The sequence below is a fragment of the Oncorhynchus mykiss genome, chromosome 20 (assembly GCF_057628025.1).
Source record: "Oncorhynchus mykiss isolate SJ-2025 chromosome 20, ASM5762802v1, whole genome shotgun sequence".
In the NCBI taxonomy this organism is placed as follows: Eukaryota; Metazoa; Chordata; class Actinopteri; order Salmoniformes; family Salmonidae; genus Oncorhynchus; species Oncorhynchus mykiss.
In genome coordinates, this window is record NC_143041.1 from 25637473 (window position 1) to 25656477 (window position 19005).

The 19005-nt window shown below is 41.2% G+C and overlaps 1 protein-coding gene across 2 annotated transcripts; it reads right to left on the minus strand.

Moving 5' to 3' along the window:
* LOC110499102 (desumoylating isopeptidase 1) lies at positions 1 to 14930 on the minus strand. 2 transcript variants are annotated; one of them, XM_036955962.2, is made up of 6 exons: positions 14526 to 14930; positions 7969 to 7990; positions 7680 to 7749; positions 7362 to 7471; positions 5331 to 5453; positions 1 to 3453 (listed from the first exon to the last, which is right to left on the minus strand). In XM_036955962.2, the coding sequence occupies exons 1-6, from the start codon at positions 14614 to 14616 to the stop codon at positions 3360 to 3362; spliced, it is 510 nt and encodes a 169-aa protein (XP_036811857.1). In that variant the 5' UTR covers positions 14617 to 14930; the 3' UTR covers positions 1 to 3359. The 2 variants fall into 2 exon arrangements, with proteins under 2 accessions (XP_036811857.1, XP_090068819.1); XM_090212693.1 differs by having other exon boundaries at positions 7362 to 7479; positions 14526 to 14870.
* Positions 14931 to 19005: the final 4075 nt, after the last annotated feature.

Sequence of the window (19005 nt, forward strand, 5' to 3'; positions counted from 1 at the left end):
TTAGAGAAAAGTTGTCTTTATCAAGCAGAGGCAAGAGTTTCGTTAAATATAAACAGGATCTTTACATCACAATCGTGGACAGAGTAAGGATGGACATTTTGGGGGTATCACAACTTTGACTTAATACCAAATGTGAATTACCGAATATATTAAATCTTGATAATACAATAATAATAACGATATGTATGCTCATAATGACATTAGGTAATAAATTAAAGTATGTCACTTACAAAGACAGTCTTGTGTATATAATCTTACAATAAATAAACAGATCAAAACAAACAAATAATGGCATCAAAATCACAGACACTTGATATCAGGAAAAAAGTGAATGGCGGTTGGCATAACTCTCGATATGGAGAGTGATTTCCTATGCTGGAACAACATTAGGCTGCACACTGATTGCAAGAAAACAGTACAGAGACTCAACAACATTCCAATCTTTGAAAATGCCTAGATATGGTGCATTCCTGCTCATTTGAAAGGTATAAGTATACCAATTCTGGAAAGATGCAGTTGTTCAGTGTATTACTGCAGTTGTTCAGTGTATTACTGTAAAATCCTACATACAGACGTGCTCAAATGTGTTGGTGCCCTTACAGCTCATTAATGCTTCATTCCTCATGAAAAGTGAGTAAATTAAAAGCGGTATACTTGCATGCCGTTGGTATGTCATAGAATAAAGCAAAGAAGCTGTGAAAAGAATTATGAATTATTGCTTATTCTACAACGATATTCTAAAATGGCCTGGACACATGTTGGTACCCCTTAGAAAATAGAATAAATAATTTCATTATAGTGATATTTCAAAGTCATTTGTTTCTTTAATTAGTATCACACGTCTCCAATCTTGTAAGCAGTCATTCAGCCTATTTAAATGGAGAAAAGTAGTCACTGGGCTGTTTGGTATCATGGTGTGCACCACACTGAACATGGACCAGAGAAAGCAAAGGAGAGATTTGTCTGAGGAGATCAGAAAGAAAGTAATAGACAAGCATGGTAAAGATAAAGGCTACAAGACCATATCCAAGCAGCTTGATGTTCCTGTGACAACAGTCACAAATGTTATTAAGTTTAAGGTCCATGGATCTGTAGCCAACCTCACTGGGCGCGGCCACAAGAGGAAAATCGACCCCAGATTGAACAGAAGGAGAGTGCCAATGGTAGAAAAAGAACCAAGGATAACTGCCAAAGAGATACAAGCTGAACTCCAAGGTGACGGTACGTCAGTTTCTGATCGCACCATCCGTCACTTTTTGAGAGAAAATGGGCTCCATGGAAGTAGACCCAGGAGGACTCCACATTTGAAAGAAAAACACAAGAAAGCCAGACTGGAATTTTCTAAAATGCATAATGACAAGCCACAATCCTGAGAGAATGTCCTCCAAAACTGGAGCTTTTTGCCAAGTCACATCAGCTCTATGTTCACAGACGAAAACATGAAGCTTTCAAAGAAAATAACAACATACCTACAGTGAAACATGGAGGAGGCTCGGTTATGTTTTGGGGCTGCTTTGCTGCGCCTGGCACAGGGTGCCTTGAATCTGTGCAGGGCACAATGGAATCAAGACTATCAAGGCATTCTGGAGCGAAACGTACTGCCCAGTGTCAGAAAGCTCTGTCTCAGTCGCAGGTCATAGGTCCTCCAACAGGATAATGACCCAAAACACACAGCTAAACGCACCCAAGAATGGATAAGAACAAAACATTGGACTATTCTGAAGTGATCTTCTATGAGTCCTGATCGGAATCCTATCGAACAACTATGGAAAGAGCTGAAACTTACAGTCTGGAGAAGGCACCCATCAAACCTGAGACAGCTGGAGCAGTTGGCTCAGGAAGAGTGGGTCAAACTACCTGCTAACAGGTGCAGAAGTCTCATTGAGAGCTACAGAAAACATTTGATTGCAGTGATTGCCTCTAAAGGTTGTGCAACAAAATATTAGGTTATGGGTCCCATCATTATTGTCCATGCTATTTTCATTTGTTTTATTACTTACAATATTATGTTTAATAAAACATCTAAAGCAAAGTCTGATTTCTATTAAATATGGAATAAGCAACAGTGGATGCCAATTACTTTTGTCAGTTAAGTTATTTCAGAGAAAATTGTGCATTTGTGGAGGGGTACCAACAAATTTGAGCACGTCTGTACAGGTCACACAAGGTCATAGCTTGATGATCTTGAGTGTGTGTGTGCTTGTGTGTAACAATGTTTTCACGGGATAAACCTTGACACCAGACAGTTGGAAGTTGATACGAAGATAAGTGAATACGCAAGTTCACAATATCAAGACAAGTGCAAGTCAGAATTTGTATGGTTTTTATCACGTCTCCAGCTAAAATCTCAAACGTGGTTTGTTTCTCTTTTCATCTTCTCTACCCCTTCTCTCTACCTCTCTGGAGTGTCAATGCAGTCATGTCATGGTAATTAAAAAAGAACAATGAAAACACCAAAATAGCTTACTTAATTACTTATAACAGGAAGGTAAAAGGACACCCTACCCACCCCTGTGCAGGAAAGAGCTGCAGCTCTGGCTCTAGATAGAAAGCTTGCAGCTCCCTAGTTTTACATTCAGCTGACCATGGGCTCCTATGGAGAGTAGAAGAAATATCTATCTTATCATACACTTACGGCCTAATGCCAGCTTTATATCCATGGACATACTAAAATACACACACAGATCGCAGGCCAAGTTTATAGTGGAAAAGGGGTAAGTTAGGTAGAATCATGTTAAGTCTGGGGAGTGTCAGGCTGGGCTGGGGTAAAAGGTCAGATGCAGCTGTTTTTATCTCAATATCAAATCATTTCTGGGGAACAATTAAGTACCTTAGTGTGGTTATTTTAAATGAGTCAAAAAATAGCAAAGAGAATTTCTTAGCAAAGAGAATTTCTCAATAAATAATTTTGCTAGGACTGTCTGGGAGTGGTCTGAGTGGGTAGGGGAAAACTGAAAATGTGCTGATATTGGCAGAGTTTTGGAACTCTTTCTTATTGGTCTATTAACCAATACGCCAAAACGCCATCCCACCAAAATACGCTGACATTTCCAGCGGTCTTTTCAAACAGCTCCTACACTAAAGGGGCATTATAAATTTCACAATTTCATTGTATTATTGACACCTCATAGCGTGGAAAGATATATATAAAAAAAACAGGAAAATCACTTTTTTGACTGCACTGGGCCTTTAAGGTATTAAAGAGGTCAGGTTGGGTTAGGTTGCTGCCTGGCCCACTGACTGACTGACTGACACATCAGTAAGGAACTTACAAAGGTCCAGAGCTGCAGATCTCCCACCCCCCCCACACAGACTGACTGATCGTTTAATATATTACTCTGTGCACCTGTGTTACCGGTCTATCTCTGGCCATAATGTCCATTGAAGGTGTTGCCCCCTTGAGGTGCAATATTGATGGAGTCCAGAAGCGGGCGTAGCGCCTGGCCGAAAGGTCTGCGGGTGACAGAGTGGAACACAGCACAAATTAGAATCCACACAGTGAGTTATGTTTTGAACAAGCTTTCCTTATTTCTATCATACATTCCAACAAACTCAATTTAACTTGAAACACACAGTAAGTGCAGTGCTTAATTTGTAAAAAAGTGAGAGTGAGGTGACCTGGGAAGTTATGCGGTACCGGAGCACATTAGAGAGAAAAAATTAAGCATTGCATGCATATCAATGCATTTGAGTAGTGGCATAGAGCAGTAGAGTAGAGTCACTTACATGAGTAGCACACATGGGGACATGTTTTAATAGCCTACGGTCCGGTGAGAAAATGTGCCTTTTATAAACCAATTTCATGCAATTCTACATCATTTTACATGACTGGAGACTTTGGCAAAATCTTTTTTTATACCACACAAATGATCAACATGTCAGGCTACTTTGACACTGACAAACTGAGATCAATAAAAACGACCTTGACTTGAATCCATCAACAGCCTAGGCCTAGGTGTGTGGAGACACATTATGTAGGCTACAATATGAAGAAATTATAATCCTAAAAATGCTTTCCAGTTTCACTGACTCACCCAATGATGAGCAGCTCACTCACTGGTGATGGCCGATGCCAAAAGCCTCTCTCTCCCTCTTTGTAAAACAATATTTGGAAGTTGATCTAACATTTTGTCAGCCTTATAGCATAGAGTCTTCACTCTTCAGCAGGAGTAATTTGTTTTCCAACCTGTGTTTTCCTTCCATTGTATTTGAAATATTGCGAAAGGCCAGTTTTATCTGCATGCTGTTTTTTCACCAACAGATTTGCCTTGCGTTCCCAACTGTAGGCTATTCCTGGTTATTGGGCTACAATCCACAGCTATGCTATTTTGAAAAAAAATTTAAAAAAAGAAGAAGCTATTGATCTTCTGTGGCTAAATTATAGGCCTTCTCGTGGTGTAGTAGGCTATTCTGAATTGTTTATTTTACTTCTGAACAGAGAAGTAATCCTATAATTTTGACCTATGTATTTGAATTTATCAGGGGCAGTTCCTTCAGAACCCTTTGTGTGGCTATGCTTCTATAAAAGGCAATAAATTATGATGTGCAAGGCTGGAGAGATGAGAGTTGCAAGCTCATGTGTATCAGAGCAGAGAGGGAAAGTGAATCTCATATCATAGAAAGTGAATCTCATTCTAGTTATGTGAGAGATACTGGCGTGCTTCACATACAGCCATGGCCAAACGTTGATCTCAGTGTTGCGCAAACTATAAGCCTGGGCCACCCCAACCCAAATCAACTCTTAGAATATTAGGCCCGGGCTGAAAATCTACTTTTTCAGGTAACGTTTTTTTTTGTACTGGCAGGACAATTAACGAAGAGGCAACTGGAATGAACTCTGATCACTTTTATTATAATTTTTACATTGCAAAAAGTAAAAATGATTTTTCAATGCCACAAGAGGTCCTGGAACAAAACAGTCCAAAACGGAGAGGTGTTGGATCCTGTTCCGGCAGGATCCGGCTCAAATTAAGCACTGATTAAGTGTCAAATTTGGCACATGCAGTGCATTCTGAAAGTATTCAGACCCCTTGACTTTTTCCACATTTTGTTATGTTACAGCCTTATTCTAAAATGGATTCCATTTGATTATTATTTATATAAAAAAATAATAATAATAATAATCTCATCAATCTACATACAATACTCCATAATGACAAAGTGAAAACAGGTTTTTAGAATTTTGGGTAAATTCATTAAAAAAAACTGAAATACCTGCTTGGAAGACTGCAGCACTGTCATTGTGCCACGCTCCCACACTACACTCATTATGTTTGACAATAGGTTCTTGTTTCTAGAGAGACGAGGGAGGGAAGAGAGGGGTAACTCACGTGGACAGCACTTCAGCCGGCAGGTCTGTGATGTGGGCAGGGATCTTGCTGCCGGTGAGGAACTGGGCCACTTCGTTACTGAACGTGTTACAGTTCCACTCAAACAGATGGTACTGGTTCCCCCTACAGTGTGTGAGAGAAAGGGGTGTGAGTGGGGAGAAAGGCAGTGAATGAGAGAAAGAAGCAAAGATAGGGACAGAGTAAAGATAGAGTGGATACAGTGAGGGAGAGAGATAAAAAGATCGTCAGTATCCAACTGCATATCTCCATCTATACATACCTACAGTACATACACACAGTGCATTCAGAAAGTATTCAGACCCCTTGACTTCTTCCACATCGTTACATTACAGCCTTGTTCAAAAATGTATTAAATTGTTTGTTGTTTTCTCTCAATCTACACACAATACCCCATAATGACAAAGCAAAAACAGGTTAATTTATTTTGCAAATGTATTAAAAATAAACAAATAAAATATCACATTTATCTAAGTATTCAGACCCTTTACTCAGTACTTTGTTGAAGCACCTTTGGCAGCTATTACAGCCTCGAGTCTTCTTGGGTATGACGCTACAAGCTTGGCACACCTGTATTTAGGAAGTTTCTCCCATTCTTCTCTGCAGATCCTCTCAAGTGTTTCTGCACAGCTATTTTCAGCTTTCTCCAGATATGTTAGATCGGACTCAAGTCCGAGCACTGGCTGGGCCACTCAAGGACATTCAGAAACTTTTCCCGAAGTCACTCCTGCGTTGTCTGGGCTGTGTGCTTAGGGTTGTTGTCCTGTTGGAAGGTGAACCTTCGCCCCAGTCTGATAACCTGCTCCAGAGTGCTCAGGACTTCATCAAGGATCTCTCTGTACTTTGCGCCATTCACCTTTGCCTAGATCCTGACTAGTCTCCCAGTCCCTTCCGCTGAAAAACATCCACACAGCATGATGCTAACACCACCATGATTCACCATAGGGATGGTGCCAGGTTTCCAACAGACGTGACACTTGGCATTCAAGCCAAAGAGTTCAATCTTGGTTTCATTTGACCAGATAATCATGTTTCTCATGGTCTGAGTCCTTTAGGTGACTTTTGGAAAACACCAAGTGGGTTGTCATGTGCCTTTTACTGAGGAGTTGCTTCCATCTGGCCACTCAACCATAAAGGCCTGATTGGTGGAGTGCTGCAGAGATAGTTGTGCTTCTGGAAGGTTCTCCCATCTTTACACAGGAACTCTAGAGCTCTGTCAGAGTGACCAGCGAGTTCTTGGTCACATTCATGACCAAGGCCCTTCTCCCCCGATTGCTCAGTTTGGCCGGGCAGCCAGCTCTAGGAAGATTCTTGGTGGTTCCAAACTTCTTCCATTTAAGAATGATGGAGGTCACTCTGTTCTTGGGGACCTTCAACACTGCAGACATTTTTTGGTACCCTTCCCCAGATCTGTGCCTCGACACAATCCTGTCTCGCACCTCTACGGACAATTCCTTCGACCTCATGGCTTGGTTTTTGAGCTGATATGCACTGTGAACTGTGGGACCTTATATAAACAGGTTTGTGCCTTTCCAAATAATTTCCAATCAATCAAATTTACTACAGGTGGACTTCAATCAAGTTGTAGAAACATCTCAAGGATGATCAATGGAAACAGGATGCATCTGAGCTCAACTGCGAGTCTCATAGCGAAGGGTCTGAATACTTATTCAGAGGGGTTGGGGTAAATGCGGAAGACATTTCAGTTGAATACATTCAGTTGGACAACTGACTATGTATCTCCCTTTCCCTTATGTAAATAAGGCATTTCAGTTTTTATTTTTAATAAATGAGCAAATATTTATTTAAACCTGTTTTCGCTTTGTCATCATGGGGTATTGTGTGTAGTTTGCTGAGAGAAAAAAAGAAGGGTTTAATCCATTTTAGAATAAGGCTGTAACGTAACAAAATGTGGAAAAAGTCAAGGGGTCTGAATACTTTCCAAAGGCACTGTACATACATACACACACATATCCCAGTGGAGTTAAGATACACCAGGTGCCTCAGCCTCACCTGTATGTGGACTCTCCCAGTGAAGACAGGTACTCCATAAAGATTTCCTCAGTCACTTCTGTGATGCCCAGGTCTATTATGGAGTTGGGTTCTCCCAGGGACGTCCCACCCTGAAACACTCAACAAACACAAACAGCTTAGTCATGTCCCCTGCTTGCTCAGTTGTCCTCCAATGGCCCTGTATTTGCAGCTTTTACTTAGCCCCAGGATTTGTTGAGGATCACAACATCTATGTTTGGGGCAACTCTAACTTAGACTTCTGTGGACAACTCAGGTCTAGTTTATTGTAGGAAGGAATAGAATAAAACGTTGTCTTACAGGTGGGCAGTTTGCGATGCCCTCTCCCCCATAGAAGAACTCCTCTCCATGGACAACAATAGCAGTGTGCCTGAGAGGAATATGTTACTGTTTTGTTTCACATAAAGAGGGATTCTCAATTTACAGACTTAAAAACACTGGGGGAAAAATATCCCTATCATGACATTCATGTAGAGAATGCTCAACATATTTTACAACACCCAGTTATGAAATGATAGGTGAACATAAAATTGACCTTTGTCCTCACAAAAAATAAGAACTTAAATCAAAGAATACATAATTTACTCACCATATTCCATCAAGCTGTTTCCCTGTGAATAGAAGAAAATAGTTTATATGTACATTTTGTGAATGAGAGCTAGAAGTAAATAATAAGTTCAGCCCATGGGCCTAAATGGCATCCTCAGTGTCTCCTCATCCCTGCTACAAATAGTCACTTGTATCGAAGTGCCGTGTTTTTAGAGAGTCCCAGCTCTCGCATCACCAAAGATATTTGCTCCTTGTTCCGTGTGGCATCAATTTCCGCGGATAATACAACTTATATTACAACCAAAGCTTGTATATACAAGGAATAAAAATATAAATGCAACATGTAAAGTGTTGGTACCATGTTTCATGAGCTGAAATAAAAGGTCATACACATTTACCATACTCACAAAAAGCATTTCTCCTTTGCCAAGATAATCCATCCGACTGACAGGTGAGGCATATCAAGAAGCCGATTAAACAGCATGATCATTACACAGGTGCACCTTGTGCTGGGGACAATAAAAGGCCACTAAAATGTGCAGTTGTCCCACAACACAATGCCACAGATGTCTAAAGTTGAGGGAGCGTGCAATTGGCATGATGACTGTAGGTATGTCCACCAGAGCTGTTTCCAGAGAATTACATTTAAATTTCTCTACCATAAGCCGCCTCCAAAGACGTTTTAGAGAATTTGGCAGTACGTCCAACCGGCCTCAGAACAGCAGACCATGTGTAACCACGCCAGCCCAGGACCTCCACATCTGGCTTCTTCACCTGCAGGATCGTCAAAGATCAGCCACCCGGACAGCTGATAAAACTGGAGGTTTGCACAACCAAAGAATTTCAACATTAACTGTCAGAAACTGTCTCAGGGATGCTCATTTGCATGCTAGTTGTCTTCACCAGGGTCTTGACCTGTCTGAAGTTCCGCATCGTAACTGACTTCAGCGGGCAAGTGCTCAACTTCGATGGCCATTGGCACGCTGGAGAAGTGTGCTCTTCACAGATGAATTCGGGTTTCAACTGTACCGGGCAGATGGCAGATGTGTGGGCGAGCAGTTTGCTGATGTTAATGTGAACAGAGTGCCCCATGGTAGTTGTGGGGTTATGGTATGGGCAGGTATAAGCTACAACAAACACAATTGTATTTTATCGATGACAATTTGAATGCACAGAGATACCGTGACAAGATGCTGAGGCCCATTGTCGTGCCATTAATCCGCCGCCATCACCTCATAGGGTAGCCTAGTGGTTAGAGCTTTGGACTAGTAACCGGAAGGTTGCAAGTTCAAACCCCCAAGCTGACAAGGTACAAATCTGTCGTTCTGCCCTTGAACAGGCAGTTAACCCACTGTTCCTAGGCCGTCATTGAAAATAAGAATTTGTTCTTAACTGACTTGCCTGGTTAAATAAAGGTTAAAAAAAAAAATTAAAAAATGTTTCAGCATGATAATGTGCATGTCGCAAGGATCTGTACACAATTCCTGGAAGCTGAAAATGTACCACTTCTTCCATGGCCTGCATTCTCACCAGACATGTCGCCCATTGAGCCCATTGAGCATGCTCAATGGGCGACATGTCTGGTGAGAATGCAGGCCATGGAAGAACTGGTACATTTTCAGCTTCCAGGAATTGTGTACAGATCCTTGCGACATGCACATTATCATGCTGAAACATGAGGTGATGCTCTGGATAGACGTGTACGACAGCGTGTTCCAGTTCCCGCAAATATCTAGCAACTTCACACAGCCATTGAATAGGAGTGGGAGGACATTCCACAGGCCACAATCAACAGCCTGATTAACTCTATGCAAAGGAGATCTGTCGCGCTGCATGAGACAAATGGTGGTCACACTAGATACTTAATGGTTTTCTGATCCACGTCCCTACTTTTTTGGGGATGACTTGGCCCGCAGAGTGAAGGAAAAGCAGCCAACAAGTGCTCAGCATATGCGGGAACTCCTTCAAGACTATTGGAAAAGCATTCCAGGTGAAGCTGGTTTTGAGAATGCAAAGAGTGTGCAAAGCTGTCATCAAGGCAAAGGGTGGCTACTTTGAAGAATCTTAAATATAAAATATATTTAGATTTTTTAAACACTTTTTTGCTTATAAGAAATCCCGCTATGCCCTCAGACGAACCATCAAACAGGCAAAGCATCAATACAGGACTGAGATTGAATCCTACAACACTGCTTCTGACGCTCGTCGGATGTGGCAGGGCTTACAAACTATTACGGACTACAAAAGGGAAACACAGCCGCGAGCTGCCCAATGACGTGAACATACCAAACTAAATTACTTTCATGCTCGTATTGAGGCAAGCAAAACTGAAGCATGCATGAGAGCACTAGGTGTTTCGCTCTCTGTAGTCGATGTGAGTATGACCTTGAAACAGGTCAACATTCACAAGACCGCAGGGCGGATTATCAGGACGTGTACTCAGACCATGCATGGACCAATTGGCAAGTGTCTTCACTGACATTTTAAACCTTTCCCAGACCAAATCTGTAATAACTACATGTTTCAAGCAGACCACCATAGTCCCGGTACCCAAGAATGCAAAGGTAACCTGCCTAAATGACCACCGCCCCGTAGCACTCACGTCGGTAGCCATGAAGTGCTTTGAAAGGCTGGTCATGGCTCACAACACCATCATCCCATAAACCCTAGACCCACTCGAATTCACGTACCACCCCAACAGATCCACAGATGACGCAATCTCAATCGCACTCCACACTGCCCTTTCCCACCAGGACAAAGGAACCCCTATGTGAGAATGCTGTTCATTGACTACAGAACAGCGTTTAACACCACAAAGCTCACCACTAAGCTAAAGACCCTGGGACTAAACACCTCCCTCTGCAACTGGAACCTGGACTTCCTGATGGGCCACCCCCAGGTGGTAAGGGTAGGCAACAACACATCTGCCACGCTGATCTTCAACACGGGGGCCCCTCAGGGGTGCGTGCTTAGTCCCCTCCGGTACTCCCTGTTCACCCATGACTGCGTGGCCAAGCACGCCTCCAACACCATCATTAAGTTTGCTGACGACACAGTGGTAGGCGTGATTACCGACAAGACAGCCTATAGGGAGGGGGTCAGTCCCTTAATGTGAGCAAGACAAAAGGAGCTGATCATGGACTACAGGAAAAGAAGGGCCGAACACACCCCCATTCCAATGGGGCTGTAGTGGAGTGGGTCAAGAGTTAAGTTCATTGGTGTCCACATCACCAAAAAACTATCATGGTCCCAACACACCAAGACAGTTGTGAAGAGGGCACAACAAAACCTTTTCCGCCTCAGGAGAACGGGTCCCCAGGGTCCCCAGATCCTCAAAAAGCTTTCCTGCCATCCATTCCTGCCATCCATCCTATATACTAGGCATGTCAGAAGAAGGCCCAAACAAATTGTCCAAGACTCTAGTCACCCAAGTCATAGACTGTTCTCTCTGCTACCGCATGGCAAGCGGTATCAGATCGCCAAGTCTAAGCCTCCTTAACAGCTTTAACCCCCAAGCCATGAGACTGCTGAACAATTAATCAAATGGCCACATTGACCCCCCCCCCCCCCCCTTTGTTTTTACACTGCTGCTACTCGCTGTTTATTATCTATGCATAATTACCTTTCCCCTAAATACATGTACTAATTATCTCGACTAACCTGTACTCCCACACATTGACTCCGTACCAGTGCCCCCTGTATACAGCCTCGTTATTATGTTTTACTTTGGCTTATTTAGTCAATATTTTTTTTCATGCTATCCCCAGAAGTGCCCCGAACTGCATTGTTGGTTAAGGGCTTGTAAGTAAGCATTTCACATTAAGGTTGTATTCGGCGAATGTGACCCAAAATAATTTGTTGTGATATGACAGAATTCAGAACATGAGCCATTCTTACAGTATTCTCCCTGCACACGAAGTCAGAACTGTATGATAAATAAAGTGGCCAAATAAGCAGACAATGAAAGCTCTTACAATATTCGATGATGACATTTCTCAAAAACAGTCTGTAAGCTAAATGACCGTTCAAAACTTACTTTCCCTATTCAGAGCTCGTTTTTTCCGAGTTCCCAGATGTCTTGAACTCACTGAAGTCTGAGATTTCCCAGTTCCAATTGTTTTGAATGTGTCAGAAGTCATGCTGGATTGACAGCATGGCCAATGTTGAATGTTAATCATTTTGAGCTTGGAAAAGAGACCCTTAAACCCAGACTTGTACCACACAACCACTCCATTGAATAGCAGGCTAGTGATTGCTTTGCAATACTTGCAGTTAAGCACTGATTCCTTCCAAACCACTCATTGCTGAATTTGTGATTTTCAACTTGTTGTGTAATGTTTATGTCCAATGGCCGATGAACATATGTTTTATCTATAATTTCTCTTCATTTGACAAGGATTGAAAAGTATTTGCCAGTAGATTGCCGACTTGATTCATGATGACGACTGCTAGCTTGCTAGCTAAGATTTTGAAAGTATGATATTGACATGATCAGTCCAATTAAAAGGTAGGGTACATATAACGTGATTTGACATAATTTTATCTGTGGCCAATGACCAAGCCTTCTTGGATGGGCACTTCTAACGTAACTCTATGGCAGCACCCAAGGGGCTTGAATTTTCAATCTCTCCCTGTAGATTTTGCGGTGACGTAGTGTCCCCATGAGTGACAGAACACTGAGCCAATCACGGTGCAACTAGAGAACATTACCAACCCCTACGCTACGTATATTCCACTGACTCCCCCACCACCACAGAAAGCACTGAGCTAGGCTGAGCTGCCTTACTCTAGAAAGCAAAAAAGAGAACATGTTTGTATGCGGCTTTATTAACTCAATTATATTTGATTTATTTTTACATTGTTTGCAAACTGATATGTGACACGTATTAATGCCAAAATAACATGCAAAACAAGCAATTTTTTATATATATCTAAACTCAGTAAAAAAAAATAAACATCCCTTTTCAGGATCCTTTTTTCAAATATATTTTGTACAAATCCAAATAACTTCACAGATCTTCATTGTAAAGGGTTTAAACACTGTTTCCCATGCATGTTCAAGGAACCATAAACAATTAATTAACATGCACTTGTGGAACGGTCATTAAGACACTTACTGCTTACAGACGGTAGGCAATTAAGGTCACAGTTATGAAAACGTGGGACACTAAAAAAGAGGCCTTTCTACTGACTCTGAAAAACACCAAAAGAAAGATGCCCAGGGTCCCTGCTCATCTGCGTGAACGTGCCTTATGCATGCTGCAAGGAGGCTTGAGGACTGCAGACGTGGCCAGGGCAATAAATTGCAATGTCCATACTGTGAGACGCCTAAGACAGCGCTAGAGGGAGACAGGGCGGCCAGCTGATCGTCATCGCAGTGGCAGACCACGTGTAACAGTAACAAGATCGGTACATCCGAACATCACACCTGCGGGACAGGTACAGGATGGCAACAACAACTGCCCAAGTTACACCAGGAATTCACAATCCCTCCATCAGTGCTCAGATTGTCCGCAATAGGCTGAGAGAAGCTGGACTTAGGGTTTGTAGGCCTGTTGTAAGGCAGGTCCTCACCAGACATCACAGGCAACAACGTCACCTATGGGCACAAACCCACCGTCGCTGGACCAGACAGGACTGGCAAAAAAGGCTCATCCTGACATTACCCTCCAGCATGACAATGCCACCAGCCATACTGCTTGTTCTGTGCGTGATTTCCTGCAAGACAGGAATGTCAGTGTTCTGCCATGGCCAGCGAAGAGCCCAGATCTCAATCCCATTGAGCACGTATGGGACCTGTTGGATCGGAGGGTGAGGGCTAGGGCCAGTCCCCCCAGAAATGTTCAGGAACTTGCAGGTGCCTTGGTAGAAGAGTGGGGTAACATCTCACAGCAAGAACTGGCAAATCTGGTGCAGTCTACGAGGAGGAGATGCATCTGTAGTACTTAATGCAGCTTGTGGCCACACCAGATACTGACTGTTACTTTTGATTTTGACCCCCCCCCCCCTTTGTTCAGGGACACATTTATGTTAGTCACACGTCTGTGGAACTTGTTCAGTTTGTCTCAGTTGTTGAATCTTGTTATGTTCATACAAATATTTACACATGTTAAGATTGCTGAAAATAAACGCAGTTGACAGTGAGAGGACGTTTCTTTTTTTGCTGAGTTTATATAGTTTTTTAGGGTTCTGTCCCACCTGCCATGAATTACAGGTCGCCATTGGTCCCTTAAGGTCTTTGTGTAATGTGTTATTGTACCCCCTAGCCCAAAATCCTTGGTATATTCTTTATTTATAAACTGGGTGGTTTGAGCCCTGAATGCTGATTGGCTGACAGCCGTGGTATATCAGAACGTATACCACGGGTATGACAAAACATTTATTTTGACTTCTCTAATTACATTGGTAACTAGTTTATAATAGCAATAAGGTACCTCGGGGGTCTGTGATATATTGGCCATATACCACACCCCCTCATGCCTTATTGCTTAAGCTTACTTGTGTTCCCCGTGTACATTTGTATTGATTTATTATTGTTAATAAAAAAAGAAACATTTACAAAGAAGTACAACCAAAGATAACTAGCTTGCATCTTACCTAGCATGAGGGGGCTCAGCTGGCGAGCCATTCCGTTAGACAGGTCGTAAACGTACAGTTTAACAGGATACAAGGTGTAATTTTGATCCATAATTCAGCTCGATGTTAAATCAGGTTTTTTAGTGTTGTTTTGTCTCCAATGTTTACGAGCTGGCTACAGTAACGTTAGCTCGTTCTGGTTCCGCTTGGCCTAAAATGGCAAAACACAAATCGTCCCGAAATGGCGTATGTTGGGCAAAAAAAAAGGCAGCTGAATTACGACTATCTAATAATTTAGGCAAATTCACGACCATAGTAAGACATCACTTAACAGCTAGCAAGCTAATCAGCTGTTTCTGTGTCCCTGTCGTTTACCACCACTATGGCGCCGCCGATAGAGGGCGGCTTGAGAACGTTCATAACAATGGCATGACGCGACCGAGTGACGGAGGTGCAACCTATAAATACCATAGAAATGGCATGAGAGGAATATTGACTTTGTTCTTGATATTTTCGACAACAAGGGTAATATTCTCACATATGAACAATTTATAACATTGAAAGAGTTTCCAATACATTTCAGAGAGTTTATTTCTGTGATCAAAGCCGTTCCCAGTGGTCTTACTGTAACAGCATAACTTTAGACCGTCCCCTAGCCCATACCCGGGCGCGAACTAGGGACCCTCTGCACACATCAACAACAGTCACCCATGAAGCATCGTTACCCATCGCTCCACAAAAGCCGCGGAGCAAGGGGAACCACTACTTCAAGGTCTCAGAGCAAGTGACTTCACCGATTGAAACGCTATTTAGCGCGCACCACCGCTAACTAGCTAGCCGTTTCACAACCGTTACATAACTACACTTATGAAAAGTCATCTTAATTTTGGGAATGATCACAAAGTTTATCCAGAACTCAGATTGGAAGGCGTGGGTTTACTTGAGAAATCTTGTTGTAATAAATATATAAGACAAATTCTTCATTCACAAAACCAACTTACACTGAGAGGAAAGTCTGGAATAATGCATGGTTTAAGGCCTTACAAATACTGTATACCAAACAAAGTTAAGGAAGTGCACTTCAACATTTTACATAAGATATATCCATGTAAGATTTCCAAATTTGTGGCTATTGATGATATCTGCGTTTTCTGTGAAAAAGAAGGTGAGAATCTGTCTCACTTGTTCTTTGAATGTAAATTTGTGTCAGAATTTTGGGAAAACCTTGCAAAGTACTTATTTACCATTATGAACACTGCTTATAATTTTAACATAAAATATATAATATGTTACTATTGCAATGATAACAAAACCACTGAAATGATTGTTAATTTTTTTATTCTTGTTGCCAAATACTTTATACACAAACAAAAATTCAAAAATTCTATACCAAAATTAGAAAATGTTCTGATTGAATTTAATTATCTTATTAAAACACTAACCCTAGTGAATAACAACAAGAATAACATCTTCATGAATCATTATAATAAGATATTTTCAGAGTGAATATAATTGCACTTAAATTGTTTCTTTTTTGTATTTTATTGATATTTTTTGCATGTTTGAGCATTGTTAATACCTGTGTTTGGTTTGCTAGACATGTTTGATGTAGCAATGTAAGTTGATTTTTGTATTATGAATCAAATAAATGTATAATAAAAAATAAATAAAAAATAAAAATGCCATAGAAATATACTGAATAAAACAGTGGTCCCCACTCAAGTCAATGATGGCAGAACGGATGGACAAGCGGCGATTACGAGCGTACCCATAAACAGCAAAGCAAGAAGTAAATGCAATACGTGTACCCATCAATCTGTGCTGTGATTTGTTGACTCAACTGACATATTGTAATAAAATAAAATAAAAATATATATACAGTGGGGCAAAAAAGTATTTAGTCAGCCACCAATTGTGCAAGTTCTCCCACTTAAAAATATGAGAGAGGCCTGTAATTTTCATCATAGGTACACTTCAACTATGACAGACAAGATGATAAAAAGAAATCCAGAAAATCACATTGTAGGATTTTTTATGAATTTATTTGCAAATTATGGTGGAAAATAAGTATTTGGTCAATAACAAAAGTTTATCTCAATACTTTGTTATATACCCTTTGTTGGCAATGACAGAGGCCAAACGTTTTTTGTAAGTCTTCACAAGGTTTTCACACACTGTTGCTGGTATTTTGGCCCATTCCTCCATGCAGATCTCCTCTAGAGCAGTGATGTTTTGGGGCTGTTGCTGGGCAACACGGACTTTCAACTCCCTCCAAAGATTTTCTATGGGGTTGAGATCTGGAGATCTGACTAGGCCACTCCAGGACCTTGAAATGCTTCTTGCGAAGCCTCTCCTCCGTTGCCCAGGCGGTGTGTTTGGGATCATTGTCATGCTGAAAGACCCAGCCACGTTTCATCTTCAATGCCCTTGCTGATGGAAGGAGGTTTTCACTCAAAATCTCACGATACATGGCCACATTCATTCTTTCCTTTACACGGATCAGTCGTCCTGGTCCCTTTGCAGAAAAACAGCCCCAAAGCATGATGTTCCACCCCCATGCTTCACAGTAGGTATGGTGTTCTTTGGATGCAACTCAGCATTCTTTGTCCTCCAAACACGACGAGTTGAGTTTTTACCAAAAAGTTATATTTTGGTTTGATCTGACCATATGACATTCTCCCAATCTTCTTCTGGATCATCCAAATGCTCTCTAGCAAACTTCAGATGGGCCTGGACATGTACTGGCTTAAGCAGGGGGACACGTCTGGCACTGCAGGATTTGAGTCCCTGGCGGTGTAGTGTGTTACTGATGGTAGGCTTTGTTACTTTGGTCCCAGCTCTCTGCAGGCCATTCACTAGGTCCCCCCGTGTGGTTCTGGGATTTTTGCTCACTGTTGTTGTGATCATTTTGACCACACGGGGTGAGATCTTGCGTGGAGCCCCAGATCGAGGGACATTATCAGTGGTCTTGTATGTCTTCCATTTCCTAATAATTGCTCCCACAGTTGATTTCTTCAAACCAAGCTGCTTACCTAATGCAGATTCAGTCTTCCCAGCCTGGTGCAGGTCTACAATTTTGTTTCTGGTGTCCTTTGACAGCTCTTTGGTCTTGGCCATAGTGGAGTTTGGAGTGTGACTGTTTGAGGTTGTGGACAGGTGTCTTTTATACTGATAACAAGTTCAAACAGGTGCCATTAATACAGGTAACGAGTGGAGGACAGAGGAGCCTCTTAAAGAAGAAGTTACAGGTCTGTGAGAGCCAGAAATCTTGCTTGTTTGTCAGTGACCAAATACTTATTTTCCACCATAATTTGCAAATAAATTCATAAAAAGTCCTACAATGTGATTTTCTGGATTTTTTTTCTCATTTTGTCTGTCATAGTTGAAGTGTACCTATGATGAAAATGACAGGCCTCTCTCATCTTTTTAAGTGGGAGAACTTGCACAATTGGTGGCTGACTAAATACTTTTTTGGCCCACTGTATATATATATTTTTTAAATTCAAAATACAGATCAACAATTTACATTCTTACATCATACAAAACAGAACGCAGGTATTAACGAGAAAATACTGAAACAAACAAAAAACTATTCTAGTGCAATTGTAATCACTGAAAAAAATCTTATTGTAATGATTTAGGAAAATGTTATTCTTGTTATTGTTCACAAGGGTTAATGTTTTAATAAAATTGTTAAATTCAATCAAAAAAAAATCATTTTGGTAAAGAATTTTGGAAGTTTTGTTTGTGTAAAGTATTTGGCAACAATAATTTAAAAAATCACAATCATTTCAATGGTCTTGTTATCATTGCAATAGTAACATATTATATCTTTCATGTAAAAAACATGGGTAGTGTTCATAATTGTAAATAAGTATTTTGCAAGGTTTTCCCAAAATTCTAACAGCTGACATTACACAAAGTACATTCCATTGCATGAGTCACATCAGGTAGCATAATTTGAATGAACATTCTACATTACCATGGAAATTATTGTATCACAATACCAGGAGCCATTGCGAGTTTACACATGAGTTTACCAGTCAAATTGCCAGGGTTAGAGGTTCCAAGCCTGTTCAGTTCATTATATTTCTATGGCCTATACATATTTCTACATACAGTTTAGAAACCAGACAATTAATGGATATAGTGGGACTGGGACCTACTGTACATTATCAGCTGATAAAATATTATTAAATGAGTCACACAAGCAAAAATCCATAAAATTGAGAAATCTTGTGTTTATTCAAGTGAGCTTTTACAATTGATATGACAATTATTTAGACAATATACAGTATGTTTCATAAATGCGCAATCAATGCGTCTCCACTTCAATCACACAGTAGGTGGCGCTATGCAATTTTAGTTTTACATGAACACACCAACATATTTTTCAACAGAAAAGGTACTGCACGTTCAAGTGACAACAGAGCACGCAGATATGGTACGATATCAACACCTGTGTCACGAATATTACCGAAGGTGGCTCCCCTTCTTGTTC

What these genes read in the sequence shown, in the direction of transcription:
- LOC110499102 (XM_036955962.2), bottom strand. Translation starts at nt 14,616, where the DNA reads ATGGATCAAAATTACACCTTGTATCCTGTTAAACTGTACGTTTACGAC. An exon ending in AAACAGCTTGATGGAATATG is followed by an intron (nt 7,750 to 7,968) that starts GTGAGTAAATTA and finishes TATTCCTCTCAG; the next exon opens with GCACACTGCTATTGTTGTCC. An exon ending in CCGGCTGAAGTGCTGTCCAC is followed by an intron (nt 3,454 to 5,330) that starts GTGAGTTACCCC and finishes TGTCACCCGCAG; the next exon opens with ACCTTTCGGCCAGGCGCTAC.